General features: G+C 43.0%; 1 protein-coding gene across 1 annotated transcript in view; it reads right to left on the bottom strand.

The window, feature by feature from the left end:
* The window catches only part of LOC102561513 (doublecortin domain-containing protein 1), a 96,729-nt gene that overhangs the window by 12,494 nt on the left and 60,100 nt on the right, over window positions 1-24,135 (bottom strand). Inside the window, exons 14-18 of the mRNA XM_019476789.2 lie at window positions 17,485-17,637; window positions 11,806-11,907; window positions 9,685-9,821; window positions 8,269-8,448; window positions 5,905-6,055 (exon numbers count right to left, since the gene is read on the bottom strand). Coding sequence (XP_019332334.2) covers window positions 5,905-6,055; window positions 8,269-8,448; window positions 9,685-9,821; window positions 11,806-11,907; window positions 17,485-17,637 — 723 coding nt within the window. The remainder of the gene's footprint in view (window positions 1-5,904; window positions 6,056-8,268; window positions 8,449-9,684; window positions 9,822-11,805; window positions 11,908-17,484; window positions 17,638-24,135) is intronic.

The raw sequence follows: 24,135 nt of genomic DNA, 5'->3' as shown, positions 1-24,135 counted from the left end.
GAAGGCCTTCAACACAGTTTTGCACCCTATCCTCATTGGGAAGCTAGCAGACCACGGAGTGGACACCTACACGGTCAGGTGGATGGCCAACTGATTTAGGGACTGCACCCAGAGAGTGGTGGTGGATGGTTCCTTCTCGGCCTGAAGGGACGTGGGCAGTGGGGTCCCACAGGGTTCGGTCCTTGGACCGATATTATTCAATATCTTCATCAACGATTTGGACGAGGGCGTGGAGAGCACCCTCTCCAAGTTCACTGATGATACCAAGTTATGGGGCAAAGTTAGTACACTGGAGGGCAGGGAGCAGATTCAGGCTGACCTAGACAGGTTGGATTAATGGGCAGAGAGAAATAGGATGCAATTTAATAAAGATAAATGTAAGGTACTCCACCTGGGAAGGAGGAACCCACAGCACACCTATAGGCTAGGGAGTGTCCTTCTCAGCAGCTCAGAGGCAGAGAGGGAACTTGGAGTCATAATTGACTCCAAGATGAACATGAGCCGGCAGTGTAACAAGGCCATCAACAAGGGCAATCACACCTTGTCGTGCATTAGCAGGTGCCTGACTAATAGAACAAAGGAGGTGATGCTCCCCCTCTATGCGGCACTGGTCCGGCCTCAGTTGGAGTACTGTGTCCAGTTTTGGGTGCTGCACTTCAAAAGGGATGCAGGGAATTTTGAGAGGGTCCAGAGGAGGGCCACTCACATGATTAGTGGCCTTCATGATAGACCCTACGGGGGAAGGTTGAGAGAGCTGAATCTCTTCAGCTTTCACAAGAGACGGGTGAGGGGAGATCTTCTGGCCGCCTATAACTTTATTAGGAGAAGTCAACGGGGAATAGGGGAAGCGCTGTTTACTAAGGCGCCCCAGGGAGTGACTAGGAATAATGGGTGTAAACTAGTTGAGAGTGGATTTAGGTTAGATATTAGGAAGAAATTTTTCACAGTAAGGGTGGCCAGGATCTGGAATGGGCTTCCAAGAGAGGTGGTGCTATCACCTAGCTTGGAGGTCTTCAAGAGGAGGCTAGATAGTCACCTGGCTGGGGTCATCTGACCTCAGTTCTCTTTCCTGCCAGGGGCGGGGGGTCAGACACGATGATCCACTGTGGTCCCTTCCGACTCTACAATCTATGAATCTAAACCACCTGAAGCCCCTGCACAAGCCCCACACTGCCCCCAGAAACTTCACCCCCAGAAACCCTACACCCACCCACAACCCCTCCCAAACTCCCCACAAACCCCATATCCATCCCCCCACAACCCATCCCCACAACCTCACACCCTGTATGCCCAGCTGCCAGAAGGGACAGGACAGGACCTGATGGCAGGAGCTGTGGCTGCAGGGTCAACTGCCACACTGCAGCCCTGCCCCATGCCCCCACCAGTGCTAGTACATGTAGCTCCAGCCTGGGGGGCCTCCTGGTACTCAGAACCACTTGGGGGGGGGTGTGATGAGCTGCAGGAAAGGTTAGAGATGGCAGCAGAGGTGTGTGTGAGAGAGAGAGATGGAGGTCAGGGATGGGGGTAGCCTCTCCAGGTAGGAGAGGCTGCCAGAGCCAGGCTTAGAGCCTCCCTGCCCCCCTAGAACAGCCTGTGCAGGGGGAGGCTGGCCTGGAAGGGAAGGAGCTTGCCTATCCCAGTCCCTCAGCCCCAATCCAGGGCTTCCCAGGAATGGCATGGGGATTACTGAAGCCTGGGCACAGGCGCAGGGAGCAAAACAGCAAGGGCTGGCACTGCTCAAAGCCACAAAGCAGTGGGTAGGACAGCTGCAGCTGGACTCATGTCCTGGTGCTGGGATGGAGTTACTTCCAGGAGGGAGCTAGTGGGGGCAGGCAGGGGCTGTGGATCAGGAGTGAGGAGCACTGGTGGAGCTGTGGGTTGGGAGTGATGAGCAAGGGCAGAGGCAGGGCACCGTTATATCAGTGCTGCTTAGCATCCCACATCCTGCTAAGTGAAGGAGACAGGGGCAGGTCTAATTTTTCTATGATAAAAAAAATGAAAAGCAAATGCCAAAGTGTATAGATATTTAGAAGTCATTTTATTATGATGATAGAAGCACCGGTAGGCTTCCAAATTGCTTTAAAATTGTAAATATATCAATAAAACATTGCACAACTGATCTCTCTCTATATTGTGGCATTTCAATATATTTGTGGAAGAAAATGGATTTTGGGTATTTTAATAAGAGAATTTGGGTTTTGTAATCAGAGAATTTGCAATTTTTAAACAGGGAACACCAGGATCTCTGCTAGTGAGGCAAGTGGTAGGACCCTGGCAGAGGAGCCTGCCCAGGGCCAGTACCGGGGACCCAGCTGGAGGGCAGACAAGGTGGCTGACCTTCTGGCCATTTGGGGCCAGGAGGACATGCTTTGACAGATCAAAGTGGGCCATTGCAAGAAGCATATCTTCTGGGCTATAGTTGCCCAGACGGCAGAGCGGGGACACCAGAAGACATGACAGCAGTGCTGTCCAAAGGCCAACTGTACAGACACAGCCCACTGGCAGCTAGCCCAGAGATGCAGATGGCTCTGCTGCAATGCTTGTACCACAGCCCAGGTGGCTGTGCGGTCCCTGTCTGGGTCTGGCAGGCACGCAGCCATGGAGCCTCATGCTGTCACAGGTAGCAGCAGGTCATAGCCAGATAGCAGCCCCCACTGCCTGACTGCTGCAGCAGGAAGAAGGTGCAAGGGCCACTGTAGGTTAGGGCTGCTTCAGCAGTCCAGCTGGCACAAGGGGTAGTGTCCCTAGATGCCAACTGGCTGAGCCTCAGAAGCTCCTGAGGACAAGTTGCCCTGAACTGCTGGCCAGGGCAGCTTCTTATACTGCTCTACTTATGGGCTCTAGCTCCCTTGGCTGAAGATCTGGGAGGAGCTTGGCAAGGTCTGTTTGTCCCAAGTGGCACAATTTGCCCCACACCAAAGTGCATGTTCAGGCATGTGTGCTGAGGCACAAATCTCCAGCACAAAATTTGTGCCACTGCTATTTGAGCTGCTGCAAGTGCACATGCCTGCATGTGTGGATGTGCCCAGAGGGAGTATTAGAATAATTCCTACACTTTGGTCAGGTAACTCAGAACCAATCTCAACCTGCACTTTGGCCATGCACGATGCGAAACACAATTCTACCCTAGAAGTCTCATGGATGGGCAGGAAAGAAAGTAGAAGTTACAAAACTGCATATGGCTGATCTGGTGGAATTTCTAAACCGTGTCCTTTCACATGTGTGGGCTTGGAAAAAAAGGGTGCCTAATCACAATGATGCTGGAGATCTATGAAAAAGATGTATTTCTAGAAACAGAGACATGTAAATGCAGCTCTTGCCCTTCCAAACTGCTCTTCCTTCACATAAGGATATTGGTATCATTTTCCAGTCTCAGGAGGGAGTAAGTGTTATAAACAATATGCAATGCTAATTGAACAGCTCCTGGTATATTTGAAGTACTATATTTGAATAAGCAATTCTGTAATCTGTATTAAACTCAGAAGTTTAGCTGTTCCAAAATCTTATGGAGCTCTGACCCCACAAAGCTCTGGTGGGATCCAAAAAAAGGTTGGGCTATTTTCTGTCACTCCCTTTACCATTTCGCAAAAGAGATTTGGTGGATCATCCTATTGTCTGCTTGAGGAAGTAAAGGGATATAGTATAGGTTTTAGAATTCAAGCATCACTGGGATATTAAGTTGATTTACCTTGGCATGAGGGAGATTAAAATATTTTAAGATGGAGAAATAGAAAAAGCATAGGGATTACAGCCTGATTGACGTCCAGTGCAGTATGTCCCGTGCAATGAATTTCCGTGTGGCCAGTCATAATGTACCAGGAATGTCAATGATTTCAGTGACAATTAAGGACTAGTATTGATGGACTTAATTTAGGCTGGATAAATGTTTTAAAATTGGGATTGAAGAAATTGTGATCTATAACATACACACCAGTACCTTTTCAGTTCTGGAAGATTAGTGTTGTGGATTTGCTTTTAAATTACTCTTTAATTTCAAATGTAAAATAAGACCATAATCTTTTATTATAAATAAACTACTTTTAAAATAAAATGTTACAATTCAATACATTTAATATAAATAAATTTTGAATCTATCCAAGTATATAATTTGGTTCTTAATTACCACATTCCAAATCCTTTTATATAACAGTAGTTCAAAGGACAAACAGTTTATTAGGCATGTTCAAGCTTAGAGTGATTACTCTGACTACCTTCTTTCCTTCCTACATTCAGTAGCCTGCATGTCACAGGAGAGCAGAAAGTAAAAAGCCAAATACACGTATGGTATTAAAAACATGCTGCATTTCCCCAGTTATGAATAATACCAAAAAAATTACAGTCCCAAAACAAAAATATAGCCTTCACTTGGGATTTTTTGGTCACCACATTAAATCAATACTGCTGAAAATGTTATGCCAAGCAGTTTATTTTTCCTAACACTTTATGGTATAATCCAGATTAAAAATGTCTGAAAAAAATTAATCTGTTCAGGAGATAATAGTTCCAACCCATAAGAACATACATAAATCAGAATATGCCAGCTATACCAGTTTTACCAGATTAATATGTTCAATAGTGAATAAATGAAAGTAAGATGTGGTTTGTAGTTTTGGTATGTGGCCACTTAATATGCCATTTTTTTTCTTTCTTTTTTTGTAACAATGCTAATACATGGTCTATTGGAATATGACTGATAATACTGAAGATAAACACTGATTACCACTTGCATTTCAACTGCACAGAAGATGTTTCGGTGTTAGAGGTTCAGGTATTTGTGAAAGCTATTGCTATATATATATTTTACTTACTATTGACTACCTGATTTTAATTCCATAGAGCTTGAATGTGCAGTCCTTACACTAAGTAGTACCTTATTAATCAACTAATCCTATTTGTCCAATAGGCCTATTTGAACAGTAAATAATTACCTAACATTAGTCAGGTAATTAGTCCACAGATATTATTACCCACCTAAACCTGAAAAAGGAAGGGCAAACTGCTTTCCCTAACAGCAATGTTTGTTTCTCTTAATGGTAAATCTAAGTGAGAATGAGACAATAATTTAAATAACTAGTGATTAAGCCAACAGCTGGATGGACAGAAAAAGATCACAGGTTGCTAATTTACTATTTGGGGATTTTATCACACAATAATTTCAAGAATTATCATGAATGGAAAATAGAAAAATTAAGTAAAGGGCTTGAATGGCAAAATTCAAATATAAGGTAAAAATAAAGCTGTAAAAAGAGAATCAGTATATTAAAAAAGATTGGTTTTAATGACAAATAATTAATTTATACAGTTTCTTATTAAAATCATTAGGAGAAATCCTGGCCTTTCTAGCCACGTCCAGACAAGCACAGACATTTGGTTCTCCAAGGAATGTCCATGCCATGTGTGCTTTAGCACACAGCAAGTTACCCCAGGGGCAGTATGGGAAACTGGGGCCAACAGTGCTGGCCCTAGCAGCCTTATCTGGGATCCTGGAGGCCTCCCAGGGTTACAGCAGCAGTGATCCAGCTCTGGGCGGCCTGGCTCCGCTTTTCAGCGGTGTGCGCTGCCTGTGCATGCAACGCTTTGGGTTTTTTTTCTGCAGGTTTTTTTGATCCCTGGATATCCCGGGGTCAAAAAAAGTGTGTGGGGGGGAAAAAAACAGAGCAGCACATGCACAGGCAGCGTGCATAACACCTGACTGAGCAGTACATGGCACCGTGTTTTCGGCACCACATACTGCATAGCTGGGCTCATCTGGACGTGCCCTCTGAGGTCAGTGGGAGTTTGATTCATTGTGTATAGTCAGATCATATTTCTATGTAGCTTCTTTCCAGCTGCACACACATTAGTTATTTGGCGAAACTTGGCACCTGTTTTGATTTTGGAAAAGGATAAGGCTGAATAAATTACCTTCTCTAGTCATAAAAGGTTTTCCGGCAGACACACACAGAACCATGTCTCTGTCTATTTCATCCCATGTCTGGAGCAGCTCACCATCTGGGGTATACAAAGCCTTGGCAGGCTGTTGCATATTCAGCCGCATGGTACAGTTATCTAGCAGCTGAAATGGAAAAAGTGCAGATGATGATAACTTGTGCTGCACAGAGGATGCACAGACATAGTAACATTTAAAAAAACCATGGATGTACATTATATAAAAGAAATTTACAGTACCTTCTGTTGATGAATATCCTCTGGGCCCCAAAAGCTAATGTCTTTACAAATGGTAATGAGACTTTGGCCCCCAAATAAGGAAGTTAGGATTTGGCCCATACAAGGTAGGGTTAGCAGAGGTAGAAACAACATTGACAAGAGAATTATTGAAAGCATTGGAAATATTCTGTTATAGTTATCACTGCAGAGAAAGACATATAAAAAATAACCAACTTCCTTCCCCCAAAATAAATGAACTTTCAAAATTACATATATTTGTCTGAATGTGATTGTTTAATGTAATTATATTGGCTTCCACCTGTTGCCTTCCCCTCTGTCTATATTTATAGTGCTCTAGCTTCCTATTTGGTCAGTTTTAAGAACAGTCCCTCTGGTTTATGAAATCTCACAATACCCAAAATACCCATGAGAGCAATTCAGAAATTTCAGAGAGAGAGAAAGACAGTCCTTAAAGTATCTGTATGTGTGTGGGGGGAGTGGAGCATATATACTCACTGGGCATATCTACAAGAGATGTTTTACTACAAACTAGCATAGTTTACTGCATAGTAGACATGTGCATCTACAAGTGGTTTATTGCACAGTAGCACTTGTGTAGATGCCTGACCAGGAGCAAATCTGCTTCCAGGCAGCCAGCCATCACGGGGCAGGAGATTGCTCCCTTCCCACAGGAGCTGCCTGCTCCCAGGGTTGGTTCCGCCACTGGAGCCCAGACAGGGACTATGTGCCCCTGCCCCAGCAGCAGGGAGCTCCAAGCCCCTCCCTGCTCTGAGATCACAATTGGGGAGTGGGAACTGGGAGATCTTTATCTCCCAGCCCCCATTTTGCTATCATGACTGGGGAGAGCAGGGGACTAGGAGATCCTTATCTGGCAGCGCCAGCTCTGTGACAGCAGGGCCAGTGCTGGGAGATCCTTATCTCCCAGAGCTAGGGCTCGGAGATAAGGATCTCCCAGCACCAGCCCCATGACTGTGGAGCTGACACTGGAAGATAAGTTTACTTGCAAGTAAACTGATTTTGGATCAAATGCATGTGTAGACATGCCCACTGAATATTATTATTAAAACAATGAAAATTAATACATATGTTTTTATGGATTGGATTACACCTCATTGAAACTGGGGAGAAGTGTTATAACCATTGCCATTTATTTAAGGTAGTTCTAAGAAACTACTAATCCTTTATTGAGTCAGACATCTGAAACAAATAGGGGACTCCAATTAAAATACAAGCATGTCACCACCCAAAATGAATGTGAAGCCTCTGAAGAATCTGGACTATGAGGGGAGAGGGGGTTCACTGGATACTATTTTAGTAGAAGATGAGTGTATATTATAATAGTATGTATATAGTATATTTTGTAATCACTGGGCATTTACATGAGCCCTTATGGCGCAGTAACAGCTCATGCTGCACCGCCTGCAAGGCGCACAGGTATTTTTAGCCACTACATCACCGTAACGATGTGCTATATCAAGCAACTGCACCGCTGTGGCGATGTAGCTGTGGTGTCATGGTTTTTGTCTGCCAATGCTATGTCACTGTAGTGTGTTGCTACGGCGATGCAGCATCACGTGTAGACACACCCAGTGTATATGTATATTGATAATAATTACATTTTGCCCATATAAACATTGAAAGAAAGCTGAGAAATATCCTGGAAGTCTGACAATGCACAATACAAGTTGTTGCCTTAAGGGAACAGTACATCAAACCTTTTTGCACATCATTGAGGGTTTCTGCAGATTTTTCCATTTTAGGGATTTTTTTTTGGTAGCTACATTAATTTTTTGTTTAGAGTGATGTCATGTTACACATATTAAAAATATCAAATGAATTGAAGTGTGCTATAATGTGAAAAGCATGTTTTATCTTTTTCTACATTAAGTATATAATAAATATGCTAAACAGTTATAAACTATGAATCTTAAGGCCAGATTTTCTGCCCACAATTCTACTAGGGGAGTCAAAAGAATTATGTAAGCAGAGAGATTGAGCCTTGAAACTCCATGTTTTCCCCATAGGCTTCAAAAGACTCAGCCTTTCTGTAAGCACTTGGCAGCAATTTTGAAAGACATATTCCTTCTCCTGTACCTTTACCTCTGCAATTGTTTTCCCCCAGGCATAAACTCCTTGCTTGGGTTTATAACCATTCAAGTAAGCCCATACTCTTTTTGCAGCTGGTTGATTGTACAGACATCTGCGGTTGCCTGACAGCAGTTTAGGTGAAAACGGAGAACTTCTTTTGAACTGCAATGCTTGAACTTCTGAGAACTGTGTCTGTAATGAAAACATTTCAGAGCCTGAGAAATTAACACAATATACAATACCTTCAGAACTTTTTAAGTATAGGAAATTAGAACATACAGCCATGCAGTTGGTCCAATAAAAGGCATCAGCCACAAAAATCCTTGCAGAATTGCTATCTAATTCAGTGTAAATCTGCAAGTGGGTTGTGACTAATGTGTGGTCCCCAAAATACTTATTGGTAATTGGAATAGTCTATCTTTTAGGAAGTAAAAACATGCTGCATTGTATATATATATGTATATTGTATGTATGTATATTTTGTGATTAATTTTTCCACATATCTAATATTGGGGGACAATAGCTATCCTTCCACAGAGCCATAATGCTCACTGAATATTGGCTTATTTCTCATGTTCAAGTATATAGGACAGTACAATCTGTACTATGTAGACTAGTGGTTCTCAACATTTTTGACTCAAGGTATTCCCCCTTCTATAACTTTTGTGAATTGAGTGGGACCTCATTTTGAAAAACTAACTTATTTATCATATATAAATATATAATAAGTGTACCTTGCAGAGGGGCTAGGTAGTGGGGAAATGAAATGTCCAGGCAAGGACTGAGCCTGAGCTTATGCTTATCTGCTTATTTCTCTCACCTTTGGGCACCTTTCAAGAGATCTCATGGCACCTCTATTGTATATATAGAGTGCATGTTCTTACGTGCAATAATTTATTCAACTTGATCTTGAAACACTTATTGAATTGTGCATTATCTTATGATTACAACACCTTTAACACATCAACAGAATACATAATATTAAGGTTACTTTACAAAGCCCATGACAGCTTTTATGAAGCATTTTCCTAAGCAAAAAAAGTGGAAGTTATCTGCATTGACTAGAAATTACTTTTTTTTAAAAATTATCAATCCCTCTATTACAATCAATATTTGATCCTTTATTCTTTTACACATTGAGACATAGCCTTAGGAGTGATTAGTATTGAAACACTAGGGTCCATTTTACTGCTATATATCTAATTGCTCATGCATGTATCTACAAGGCCCTTTTTACCTTCTTCATTAGGGTCAATAATTCTTGGGCTCCATCCATTCAAAAAGATAGGTGCGTGTAAATTTTTTTTCAAATACTGGTATACAGACACACGGCTACAACCAAAAACCCAGTTACCTTGTGATAAAATTCTGAACACGAACTGCTGTTTTTAATTTTGAAACGTTCATATAAACTGTGTTTTCTATTACCTCTGTATGTTGAATATTTTCCAGGAGTTTCATCTCTTCTTGGTTTTTTTCAGTCCAGCCTCCTTCTACTACTATAGGCTGAATTGCGCTTTTTGTGGGTACTAGCACAGCTGGTTTAGAGGCTGTTATTCGTCGCCCTTTAGAGACACAAGGATTTTGAACAGGTAACTTTATTTAAACTGGGCTTTTTTTTTCCTGATGAACTTATTCTTTTGTTGCCATCCTTTTTAGGTACTTTTAAGTCCTAAATACTAAAAGATAATTTATAAAACAAATACTAAGTATAAATTGCAATAAAGATCAGGGGCTGACAAATATGGATGCATCACCATTCAGACTAATAAAAGAAACAAATATGTTATCTACTAGAGCTGTCCAGATTTTCTTTTTAAATAGCCTAAAGCCCAATGTGAACAAAACAGTTAATTTAAATGCTGGCCAAAAATTCCATCCTGTAGTACTAATGTCATCTTTTTGGAGTCTGTAAAACATTTTGTTCAGCAATAGAATTATTTCTTCACTTAACAAAACTATTTATGGCCCAGAGATTATACATTTCTAAAATAATCCCAACTAAGGGAACTGGAATACTTGCTGAAGTTTAACACCCGCCTAAAACAATGATCGTCACTTGATAACCAGGCCAGGTACTTGGTTTCCTAAGTGAAGCTATAGTAAAACATAGCAGCTTTTGATATACATGCCCAGATTCTTTTTTCAAACAAATTATGTTAACATGATTTCTAATAGTGGATTCTTTCAGCACAGACAATGCGCCTCACTGTTCAAATACCCACTGACAAGGGAATAGCATGCACCCAGGGCAGTCCTCTCACCCTTTCTCCACCATCTGCCTCATACCTTCTGGCTTGTAGGACTCAAGATCAGCAGCAAGCAGAAGCTGGGCAGTGTCAGAGTACAGCATAGTTTGGGAGTCTCTAAAGTAGCAGTGGACTTTGCTACTGTCAGAGGGGAAATTTTCATCCCATTTGTTTGCCATTGAAACCCATACCCGGAGTGCAAAAAAAATGCTGATGTTGGCAGCAAGAACAAGGTCAATTCTCCACTGCTGCTCTATAAAACTGTGATTCCAAGAATGCCTTGAATCCCTTTTAGGGTTACCATACTTCCGGGTTTTCCCAGACATGTCCTCTTATTTGGACCTCTGTGCTGCATCCAGATGGGTTTTTAAAAATAAAAGCAAATGTCCGGGTTTTCTGCTGTCCTGGACTGGATGCTTGGAGCTGGGAGCAGCAGGCAAGGTGACTGGCTGTTCGGGGTCACGTGTTCCCCACGTGGGTTCCAGCAAGAGACGGGGGGGGGGGGGGGGGAAGAGAGAGATGCAGGAGCTGCTTCAGCTGGGGCTGGGGCAGGGGGCTGTGGATCAGGAGTGAGGGGCATGGGGGACAGGATGGGTTACTGTGGTTTGGGTCTTCAGGGTACTGGCAGCACCAGGGGGCTGCAGGTTGGGAGTGAGGGGCACCAGCAAGAGGTGGGAGGCAGGGTACTGCTGTTTGGGAGTGAGGGGCACTGGCAGAGAAGGGGTCAGTGGGTCCAAGGTGAGGGGCAGCAGCAGGGCTGGGTGGGGGTGTGGCTTGTCAGTGAGGGGCAACAGAATGGGCAGGGGCAGGGCATGTCACTGCCTCCCCACCATCATATTCTGCCCTCCCCCCTCCCTGACAGGTGTCCTTTTTTTTGGACCTAGAAATATGATAATCCTACTTTATGACACATGTTGCTGTCCCAGAAGCTTCCTGTACCCAGAAAGTGCAGGCAGGGTGAGATGGGCCCACCCCCCACCCTTCTAGTGCCCCTCTCTGTAGGTGGCACCCACAGCATGTGCCCCATTTGCCCACCCTGTTATGCTACTGCACACCAACACATCATTTTTGGCATCAAAATCTATGTAGATGGACCCACACCTAGATGGAACTACACTGAAGTAAATGTAGCTTTGCACATGCACAGTTTAAACAAGTCTGCCTGGATGGATTTTACTCTAAAGTATGTCCCAATAACAGTTTACTTGCATAAATTTGGAAGAAGCACGCTCATATTTGAAAATTAGATCTATTCATCATAAATAAAATAGCACCTAAGTGAATGAATAATGATACCAACCTTGCAGTTGTCGCATTTTGTGTTTCATGGTATTTAGCTCAGCCAAAATTCTGTCCTTCTCAAACCAATTTTGTTTTTCTTGCTTCTCTACCTTTTGCAAAGCTGCAACAACAGAAAATTAATATTTCTATTTGCTATTTTTCATATAGTGATTGAATGCATAATTGGTTTGTATAACTGGATCTATTTCAGCAAATAGTTTTTTATAAACTTAAGAGCATTAGTGAGTTACAGATCTAATATTACTCAGTTAGAAGGGACAGGGGCTAGGTACAGACATTACACCTACCATGCATTAATTGCCCAGAAAGTACTCTAAAGCTGTAACTAAACAGACATTCATGGCTTTTAGAACATTTTAAAAATAGTGGATTGTGCTCTAAGTTAAGCCTTGATGGATGAGGTATTAGACAAGAAATGTGTACAGAAGTTGCTTTTTTTGCCTTCTAAGGCATTTTATTCCAGTGCCTACAGAAGTGCAAGGCCTTATATCACTTTAAAAAAAATTTACAGCACATTAAATTAACCCTTGTTAACTGAGATATTAAATTTGAAGTGCTGTATTTTACAGCACTTCAGCAGCCTACAGGGCACTTCTACATGAGATGCTTTACTGCGCAGAAGAAAAAATTACTGCACAGTAAGAATCACTGTCTACATAAGCAAATGTTTACCGCACAGTAAACTGCTTTACTCAGGAGTTAATTTGCTACCTGAAGTCTGTAATGCACATGTAGATGCTATTTGCTCCCAGTCAGGCCCACCACCAGGGGGCCACCTGCAGGATAGCCCCAGAGCCATGGGGCTGGGAGATTCTCCAGCCCCAGGGCTGGGGTGCCTCTTTGCCTGCCCAAGACCCTGACCCTTAAAACTCTGCAGGGACACCGGGGTCCTGGGCCACCTGCAGCCAGCCTCTGGCCAATGGGTTGTACCACAGGGCCCAAGGCCAGCTTTAGCAGCCTGCCCAGACGCTGGTACTGGTCCCTGCCACTGTGTTGCTGCACAGCTGTGTCCCAGATTCACGAAGTTTAAGCTGGGAAGGACCTCATGAGATCATCGGGTCCAGCCCTCCCGCTATGGGCAGGAAAGACTGCTGGGGTCAAATAACCTCAGCAAAGTCCACTCTCCTTTTGAAGATCTCTAGGGTAGATGCCTGCATCACCCCCACTGGAAGTCTACTCCATAGTCTAGCTACACAAACTGTGAAGTTTTTCCTTATATGCAATCTGAAGTCTTCTTCTAGGCATTTATGACTGATGCTCTTGGTTTTCCCCTGGGGCACACAACATTGCCACACGCAGGTTCCACCTCAGCTGGTGCTCCCTCCCCTTGCAACACTGAGGCCACCACTCAGATGGAACCAGCAACTGGGAATGGGACGACGTGCGGTGTATGTTCCTTAGTGAGGTCCCTGGAGTCCCAGCTGACTGAGCTCCAGGCCCAGGTAGGCAAGCTTCATGCCATCAGGGCCCACGTGCAGGAGATTGATCACTGCTACAGTCAGGCTCTTCTCCTGAAAAATGAAGAGAGAAAGTACCCGACTACATGAAGATGGACAACAGGAAGACTGACTCAGAGCCCCACCCAGGGGCTGCTTGGAAGATGGTCATCTCAGGCCCCAAGACACACAGTACCAGGGTCACTCCTCCCTTGGAACTGAACAACAAGTACTCACTTCTCACACCACCAGCAAAGACATAAGCAGAATCACTGCCCCACCTGAGCCCAACCCCACCATTCATCCTGGTTCCATGCAGCCCCGGGAGCATGAGCTGCCTGCAGTGGGACCAATACCACACAGCACAGAGTGGGGCTCTCTTTTAAAGATGGCTGCCAGCTAGGGATGCACCAATAGAGATTTTTGGGGCTGATACTGATAGCCAATATTTAAAGAGGCATATCAGCCGATACTGATCCAATTTCTGATACAGCTGCCTCCAGCTAGTAAATCTGTTGGGGTAGAAGGGGAGGGGGGGAGGAAGGAAGGGGCATGGGGGTGCAGATCAATGCCTTTTACAGTGAGGGAGACGGCAGGGGCAGGGACAGGCACTGCCCAGGTGGGATGGGGGCGTGGAGCCTCAGCCCATGGGCGGGGTGGGGAAGGCAGCTCCTGTTGCTGCTGCTACTTGAACTTTGGGACAGCACAGGGGGGCATGTGCCCCCGAGGTTTCTGTGTAGGGTGGGGTGGGTTGCAGCCAGGACTGCACAGGGCTCTTCTCAGTGGGGACTGGGCTGGGAGCAGGCACCAATGGCACTGGGAGGATGCTATATCCACCGCAAATTTTGCCACTATTCTTCTCACAGTGCAGCCACTGCCAGCCACCCGGTGCAGCCCCAGCTCAGTGCCTCATGCACTGGGAAGAGATGGGGCTGCGCCGGGCAGCTGGCGCTGGTGCCTGCTCTGAGAGGGTGGGAGCAGACTGCTGCCAGAAACAGCAAATCTGCTCCCAAATGCCCACACGTGTAGATGCCTACCCAAGGTGGGTTTACTCTGGAGTAAATTCATTCAGCAGCATTTGCACATGTAGATGTGCCTAGTGTGCTTTAAATAACTTCTGTACACTGGTCAAATTTCTGAGCAAGCCCCAGGAGGTTGCAGAGTGCCCCCTGCCTCGTAGCCTGGAAAATGCAGGGAGGTTCAATGCACCCCTCTCCACCAAACACTTCATTTTTGTCAGGTCTGGAAACACCGTAATTTTATAGTGCTATAACAGGTGCTCTAAATTACAGCACTGTAAAACATGCATGAAGAACTTCTGTACACACTTTAATGAACTTTCTGTTACTGATTTATCAAATGTCTGTGCCAGATCCCATTGAGGGTTAACTTAGAGCACGATTACCACCACCCGTGTGCAAGGTCTGTGGACAGAGCAAATTTGCTCTGCCTGAACACTAGGATGGCCCCGCCCACCCCAGCTCTCGCTGATCTGAGTCAGTGTCAGCCCCTGATCCCAGCCCTTCTTCCTCCCTGAAGCCAGCTGTGAGCCACAGCCTGGCCACAGGGGGTTGGGGAAAAGAAAAGGGGGTCTCTACCTGTAGCTGCTCCATGACACACTGTTGTCTGGCCAGAAGAGCATTGGGGAAAAGGGGTCTGGGTTCCTTCTCCCCACAGAAGCTCTGGCCAGGCAGCAGTGCACCATGGAGCCAGGGCTACTGTGGAGACACTGAGCCCAACCCTCTTCAGCCCCCCACCCCCAGGCAGGCTGCAGTAAGCCCTAGGGTCAGGGCTGCTGAGGGGAGACTGAGCCCAGATCCCTTTTCCCCCAAAGCACCCCAGCCCCAGAGTGTGCTGCTGCCCACCTGAGGAGGCTGCAGGGGATGGGTCTGGGCTCTGTGTCCCTGCAGCAGCCCTGGCTCCACAGTATGCCACAGCTCAGCTGGGGGTGGCTCCTTCATCCCAGCTGCAACCAGGAGCTGCAGTTCAGTGCCACTTTTTGCTGTGCCAGGAACTTTGGCAGGAGGGATTGGTAAAGGAGCCCCCTGCCAGATGCCACCCCCCCAGCTCCAGTCTTGGTGAGGACAGGGTTGCCTGCCACCCCCACCCCCTGACAGCAGGGTGCTGTGCTGTAGCTCCTGGTTGCAGTTGGGGGGAAGAAGCCTCCCTGCTGGGCAGGTCCCCTGCAAATTCCCAGTTCAGGTCTTAGTGAGGGCTGGGCTAAGCCCTGCTTCCTTCTCCCCACCCCCAGATGCAGACAGGAGCAGCAATGAAGCACTGCTTTTTTCTGCACTGGGAACTCTGGCAGGGGAGGGGTGGGAAATGAGTATCCCTGCTATAGGAGGGGCCCGGCCCTGTCTCCCACCAAGACCCAAGCTGGGAAGCTGTGGGGGGCAACCCTGCAGGGGATCCTATTTTCCACCCCCATGCTAGAGTTTCCAGCACTGCATTGCAACCCCTGCTGGCTCTCTGCAGGGAGCAGAGCTTGGGAGTGTGCATATGTCCATGTCTGTCTCCAGCCTGGCCCCAAGCAATCATGCTCTGGAACCCTTCCTCCCTCCAATCTGTGGCAAATCCAAATGGGACAGTTACTCTCAGCTCCCATCACAGCTCCAGTACCCCTCCAGCCTGCCACTACTGGCACTTGGCAGATGGGCTCCCCAACCTGGATCCAGACCTCTGCATCCTAACCCAGCATGGAGGTCCCTTCCAGCCCTGCTTCTCTGTGATTCTCTGATTCCTGACACTGATAGAGCAGTGGCAGGGTGGAACACTCATCTTCCACACCAGGCAGCCAGTCAGGGATGGCTTGCTCATTTGGCTGCACTCAGGAGCTTCCAAGTCCATAGGGCATGCTGGGAAATATGGGGGAGTTCCTCTGGGACAGTCTCACTCTGCCCTGGGCAGAGTGAGACTGAATGGCAAATGTCTGTTTGGTTCAAATGCACTCCAAATTATGGCACTTTAAGTGAAGTTCAAGAGTTAAAGCACTTTCACCATGGGTTTTTTGAACATCTGTACTTAGACAGGGACTTTGGAAGGGTCCTCAAAAGAAACTATGGGAGAATGTAAAGCTTATGAAATATCTTAGCAGAACAAGACACAAAAACTTGTATTAATTGAATAAATATAGTACTTCATTTACTCTTCCAGCATTGATAGAGTAAGACTATTTTAGACCATCTTGTTTTAACATGCACCTATGAATAGAGGGATTTGCATTATCAGAATGATAATGTTCAATTAATTCTCAAGGTATCAGTAAATACCTAGTATCATGCTTGAATAAACTTTCAACAGTTCACTTTATTGTCAATGTGGAATTCCATTGATTTTGTAAGTTTAAATTGAAATTTAAATATTAGCCAAAGGGTTAAAATGATCTCAATTATGGTTAACTGGCCATATCAGTCCCTTTAAGAACCCTAACTTAAAGCATATAATTAATTTTAATCATGTGAGTCATGCAAATGACATAAATATGTGTTATGTCATCATATCAGCATAACATTTGTCAGAAAAAGTGTGTTTAAATACTTTCCTCACTAAACTAAAACATTTTGGATTGGAAAAAAATTTAGAATCTGCTTCAGTCTCTTTTCCAAAAGTGTCCATAAAAAGTACTTTGCTACTTCCTGTGTATGGTAGTAGCCACATTAAGAAACCAGTAACGCTCACTATAGATTTAGGATATTTAGTTTAAAAAAAAAACCCAAAAAAACAGTTTCACAGGAAAAGAGTAGGAGAGACCTCAGACCATCAACAGTCCCTGAAATAACAGGGACTTCATAAGATAAAATATGCCCTGATGATCCTATGACCACAACCCACATTACAAAGGCAAGTCAAACAAACAGTCTACTCATTCTTGCCCTTTGAATGTGGAGGAAAATTCCTTCCTAATCCCCTGGAAATCAGTTTAAATATGAAGAATGAGCAAGACCCAATAACCAACCACTTGAGTGGTATACCACTAGAATAGGAACACCACTACACCCCAGACAATCTCCCATTTTCAGCTGTAGCCAACATCTGATTATTCCAAGGAACTTAAAAACCCTCAGAAGTCATGTTATGCATTGAAGAAGAGCAGAGGGAAGAGCAATGGAATTATTTCTTAGCCCCTAAAAGTAAAAAGCAGAAACCCTGAAATATGGGTTCTTTCTGAGCTTGGCTTAAGGAAACTGTTTGTTTCTACGTAACTCTATCCTTGTAAAGAGGTAGAAAAAAGGAACTCATACCATTCAAAGGCAAAAAAGGCTCTCCACAGGAAACCCAGATCTCAAAAGGCTTTCTGAGAATGTTGGTAAGCAGAGAATCATCAATCATGTTCAAACTTTCTGGAGTTGCCAGGCATAAAGCCAATTTTATCTTCTCTTTCTCCATTTGCTTATCTTTGTATTTTGAGAAAAATATCAACAGTTTCTCTTTATATCACTTCAGGATAAAATGTTTATGCCATCTTATTAGTTTAATTAAGATTACAATTTATGTTTATACACTGGCTATGAAGCAATAAAAACTCAATTAGCTAGAGTTACAAAAGCTTAAAGATACCATTTTTGGAGCAGCATTAATTGGTAATGTGACATGATGGAAGAGACAAGGGGATGGGGGTGTGGCCTTTGTTAGTGACTATATACTGACTATATATTTGAATGTTTGTAATAGTTGCCTATTCGCCAGTTTAGGAAGAAGACAAGATTCATCTTCTTATCTAGGCCATTGTTTTGGCCTACGTGTGGAAGGTCCTGACTTTGCTCAAAGTTTTAACTCTTGAATTTTATCTTTAGAGGCCTTTAACAAAGTTAACCTAAAAATGACCCTTAAGTAAACATCCCACATTCCAAGAAATCACACCCTAGGAGCCTTTGAAAAGATTGGAAAGAAAGGAAATTCCCCAAAGTAATTAAAATAGTCAACAAAAGAAACTGATTACCAAGCAAAAGAATCTGTTGAGTAAGATCTGAGCCCAAATTCGGGAGTAGTGACAGGTTTGGGTAGGAGGGGTCCAAGACGGCAACTCACTCAATAAAAACTGTAACCTACTGTCCCAATTTGGAGGTAACCTCACTTGCAGAACATCAAAAGAAGAATCACAAGTGTAGGCCGGATCAGACCGATCACCTGAACCACCCTCTCCGTGAACACGAATCTCTTAGTTCACGCTGAAGCTGCAGAGCACCCGAAAGGGACTGAAGGAAGGGGACTTAGTCCTATCAGTATTGAGGCCAGACCATTGAAACGTATTGCTGAGGCGAGCCTGTTGAGCCGTACTACTGAGGCCAACCCATTAAATTGTACTACTGAGGAATGAAACCATATTTAGGTGTTTGGCTTCTTGGAATTCTAGGATTGTAAGTATATTATAAAAATAATAGTATTGATTCAAATTTAACTTTTAGTTGTAATTGTAGTTGTTTTTGTAATACTAATTCTTATAACATTGTTGATAAGGAAGTGCATTCGGAGCATTGTTTCTGATATATGTAGTTATTGTGTTCTTAATGTTTGTGGTATTTCTTAAAGCTAAGCAGTGTTAGATGTGTAGCAAAGAATTTTAAAATAAAATTGTGTTGTATGAATTAAGAGTGTAATCATTGTGAAATCGTGCAAGTAGCTAAAAATTTCCCCAGCCAGTGCATCAAACGACTCAGTAAATTGTGTGGGATTTTCTCTATTCCATAACCCACTAGAGACATATACATTACAAAGCCATTTTGTGTGTAGGAAAGGGAATGATGTGCGTAAAACCAGGATGAATCTCAAGCATTAATCTTTGAGGATAAAGGAAGTGTACAAGTGAAAATCACAGGGGCTAGAGATAGAAATTACATAAACTGGTATAAATGATCAAGTTCAAATCTGTAACACAGCAGAAATTCAGTGAACATAAACCACTTTCAAAATGTCCAAAACTGGTTAGGATAAATCTGGATGGATGTATTATCAGACTTAGCTGATTTAGGTTAAATCGGTTATTGAACTTCTGTCCCAGATCCCCTCCAGCTTCAAGCCATCTTCTCCAGCTGAGCAGAGATCCATGCTCTTGCCCCACCCCCTTCCCCAGCTTCTGTCCTGGGCCACTGAAGGCATGTGGCTGCATTTCTGGAATCAAATGTGAATGTCTGTTCACTTGCTTATTGGTTCAATCTACACAGCTTAGACTAAGCTGAAACGATTGAATTGATTCCACCTTGGGCTTTTGGACTGTTGTATTTAGCCAAGAAGGTTAGAAAAGAAAATATGGATAAGGACTTTTTGTGAGAGTTCTCTATCTTTTGGAAGAAAACTCTCATAAACCCACTCTATTTAACTATTATATTAGTTATTGTATAGTATAATATAGTAGTGAACTCCTATTTACCTACTGTAATGGAAAGAGCAAGATGCTGTAATTAAGAATGTGTCCTGTTTTACACTGAAACCAGGAGCTCAGTCAGTTTGCCTGATAGAGAAAATATATTTTCTCTAATTTTAATCATATCCTCTCTGAATAAAACTGGAATATTCTGAGCAGTTTCAGCAAAGTCAGTTAATAGGGTACACACAAGCAGCATTTCTTAGGAACACTGATCTTGAGTATTCCCTCCCTATCTTGCCATGCTCATACTATTTCACATCAACCTCTAGTTGAATTTCAGCTTTTTGCAATGTTTTGATGTAATAACATTAAATAAAAGGTTTTAAAATGTTGGCTTTTTAAACAGAATTAAAAACCATGGTTTATTTGTTGACCAGCGAAAGCAGTCGTTATAGCATGAAAATGACATATATTAATGTTCATATAGCCCTTCGGCTTCTATCACTCAGGGTTATGATATGGCTAAATTGTATGGCTCACAAAATAAAATGTTAAAACACAAAAGCATCCAATATTACATTTCATATTCCCCTGCCCTAATCAGAATCTGACCTAAATATCTCTAAAGTTTTTGGTTACAAGGCTTTATACTAGTGATTTTATTTGCAAATTTATGTTCAGTAGAGGCACAATGAATAACTACAGGCAACCCTCACTCAAGACTGTTTCACTTAGCGCTATTTCTCTATAATGCTCATTTTAAATTGATACCTGATTCCACTTAGCTCTCAGTGAGTTTCATTATAACACTGCAGTCACCGTCTTGGGCTATTAAAAGCACTTGCGGTTGCCATTTTGGGTCATCAAATACTTTTGGTTTCATTTAATGTTCGTTTCGCTTAACGCTCGGTTTTTCAAGAACCAATTAAGAGGGCTAAGCAGGAGTTGCCTATATAGTATTTTGAACTAAGTGTAGATGTTTTCCTATTTTTTCAAACTTTCTTCGTGTATTCTATTTTTATTTGGTTCAACTTTCCCTTCTCCAGCTTTACCCTCTTTCATGTATTTATTTTTAATATCTGATTTTAACCTACTAACTTTGTGAGAGGGACTTATCTCTTCTGCATTTTCTCCTTTCTCATTTATTAGTTCTCCAGGCAGCATGCTATCTTACATGAAGCCTCTCATTAGAATTGGTTCACTTTGTATTAGACATGATTCTATTTCTCATCAAGTTTATAAATTGTTAATTCATGAAATCAGTTTTATCAAGGCAGATTAAGATGATCTAGGCAGCCTTGAAAAGAATCACTGAATAACTGGTACCCTTCCTGCATGCCCCCTTCCTAGTACATCATTGACTAGACCACCTGTTTTTTCATCTTAGTAATGTGAAGGGATATCTAGCATATAATCAACTCTCTATTATCAGCTTTCATTGAACTTTAATATGTTTTAAGAGGAAGTGGAAGACAGTATTGATTATCTGAGGGAGAGAGGACGTAGTAGCAGTCACAGGATCAGATGAGGAATGCATGAGTATGGAGAGAGAGAAAAAATATTAAAGGCTACAAATTAAAGTAAGAAATTAGGAAAGGGTAAAAAATGGTAAACTAGCAGAAGTTGGGGACAGAGCTAAGGAATTAACCCTCAGGGGGCTATTTTCAAAGGCACAAAGGGATGCCCAACTGTCACTGAACTTCAAAAGTAATTGGGTGTTTAGCTCCCCTTTGTGCATTTGCAAATCTCCTCCTTACTTCTCAAGCTGAATTTCTCTCCCACACCTCCTTCTGTTTGTACCTTTAAGGCCCACACCATTTTGTCTTCCTGGAGCTCTCAACAGAATTAGGACACATTGAGGCAGAGCTCTACTATTGCATATAACTAGAAGATGACCAGTAACTTTGTAGGGTTTTTCTTTCCGAAGATCCTTAGCAATTTAGGAACACTTTTGTAAATAGTGATCATGGACACTATACATGCTATAACTATATAATAAAGAGCATTGGTAATATTACCATGCAAAACAAAATTGGATTTCAAATGGAATACATGGCAGCATCACAAAAGGGGTAGTTTTATATCATCCAAGTAAACTCGATAACATGTAGTGTATTACACCTGCAAGTGCTCCTTATCCCATGAAGGAATATTGCTGTAGTGTTACATGAGACACTTGATCATCTTCAGTCACAAAAAAAGAAAAGTGATTCTGACTTACAGACCTAAAGTGCACGAGCTCTAATACATTATTTGTCATACATAATAAAGCAACCTACATATATTAATTTTAATAGCCCCAAAGGTAACTGCAGATTTTCTGCATAGAAAATGATTTGAAAATCTTTTTTCCCTTATAAGCCATATACTCCTTGATTCAGGTGTTGATCCAGAGGTTGCACTCCCCACCTTTCAGACAATGATGTGGAAGCAGCAGTCAGGGGCTTTAAGTCCCCCAAAAAGACAAGGATTCTCCCTTCCCTCCCCTGCCCCCACCTTCACTGCTGTCTTGCCTCCCACCCTTCAATGTCATACCTGTCATTGCTGCTGCCCTCAACTAATCCAGGAGCAGCTCCAAAACTGCCCCTAGCTTGCTCCATCCAGGCTGTACAAGGAGCAGATTCTCCCTCCTTGCATTTGTTCCTGGGCTGGTGGGGAACACAATAGAAAGGGAAACCTGCCTACCATCACTGCTATCTCCAGCTGAGCCCAACTCTCCAAGCAGCTGGTACCTGCAGTCCTAGCTGGAGCCAGGCAGAAATGGCAAGGACTGTAGTATCTCCACTCCTCCCACACTCCAGAAGAGTAGAGAGGGAGTAAGGGGAATGGGAAGGAGGGAAGGTGCTGCTGAGCACACAGGGGAAGTAAGCAGGGTGCAGCTACCTCTGCAGACCATTTTTTTTTAAAGTTCACATCCCCTTTTAAAACTCTTGCATCTAGCTCTGCCCCTGCCCTGATTCAATAAAGCATTTAAGCACATTTACTTAAAACTCACTGAAAAACCTGGGTTTTAAGCTTGTGCTTACATTCATTATTGAATTGGGTCCTTGATTCTTGTAATTAAGTAATAAACAATATGCAGTAATTATTAGCAATAAGCTCAAACAAAAGGTGAGGAACTAAATGCTTCCAAACTTTGGGATAGTCATAATCCTGAACTATATCTGAATTTCAGGGCTGAGGTTCTGTAACAAATAGTAAATTCATTTATTGCTAAAATGGGGTTTGTTAGATCTTTACTAATATTCTACCTCTCTCAATATATTAATAGATAAAAATGGAGTTGCCACTTCAATTCTTCTTTTTTACCTGCTTACTCAAACATATAGATTGTTGCATATTTACATATAAACCTATCAAAAAGATAAAATGTGATTGGCATTGAGCAATTATGTTGAAAAGCCTATAAAACCCTCATCTGGAATATGTGTCACCTTGTATACAAGTAGTACCATATTTACTCTCTTACCACATGCCCCCCCCCCAAGAAGATATGCTCCTGTTTTCAGAAGGGAGAGTGAAGGAAAGAAAAACATTATTTTTGCCAGCAGCATAAATATATGCAGCTGTAGTAGGAGGAAGCAACAAATGACTGCTTTGTTGACCCCTACCTGCAGGCTGGTCATGGACAATTTTTCCCTCAACAGCAGCATTTGCAACAGTAGGTTCTGCCCCAGTAGCAACTCAAAGGTGGCCTTTTAACAAAGTGAAATGGTTGTTGGGGAACGGGGAGAAAAGGGAAAAGCGATGCTGCACAAGCTCAAGGGATAGCCTTAAGCTGCTGCTAAGACAAACCCCACTGCTGAGGGAGGACCTGTCTACAGCCAGCCAGCAGCTAGGGAGTTAAAGCAGCTACAGCTGTCCTATTGCAGCTGGCAAGAAAGGAAATACAGTGAAGCCCAAGCTAGGGTGCCAGAAAAATCACCTCCTGAATCAGCAGGAGCTTCTGTAGTATGACCTCTGCTGAGGGAAAGAAAGTAATGCTCAATGTGCTACACAGGGACCACAGAATGAGCATGCAGGGCTCCCTCACTGCTGGCTGTAAAGCCCTATGTGCTCACTGCACTGCCCATGTGTGGTGCGCTCCTTTCTTGTTCCTGTTCCCCTTGCATAATCTTATACTGCAAAAGCTGCTATTATCCTATTTCCTCATTTAACATGCTCACCCCAATTTCCACCAAATGGCTATTGGAAAAAAGGGATGTGCATGGTATGTGAGAAAATACGGTAGCCTTCAATTGGTTTCATAATAACCTGACATTTATTTAATGGAAGCTTACCATTATGGGTCTGATTTACAAATCAGGGTCACATGCAAAAAAAATATACTACCAAATTAGCCTACACAATTAGGTATCTAAATTAAAAATGTATACAAGTAAACAAGCAGCTAGGCAGTAGCTAGTATGATTTGTACATACAATAACAATAGTTATATTCTTAAATTAAGCACCTGATAGGTATAGGACTCTATAGAAATCAGTTCAAGTTTCTGCACTTTAACATTTTCCAAAATTGATATTTATATATAACTAATTTTTGTTCAAATGAAATATATCAAAAGGAGCACAATACAAACAAAATACAC

This window comes from Alligator mississippiensis, chromosome 2 (genome assembly GCF_030867095.1).
Source record: "Alligator mississippiensis isolate rAllMis1 chromosome 2, rAllMis1, whole genome shotgun sequence".
Classification (NCBI taxonomy): Eukaryota; Metazoa; Chordata; order Crocodylia; family Alligatoridae; genus Alligator; species Alligator mississippiensis.
This window is presented reverse-complemented; position numbering and strand designations above follow the sequence as displayed.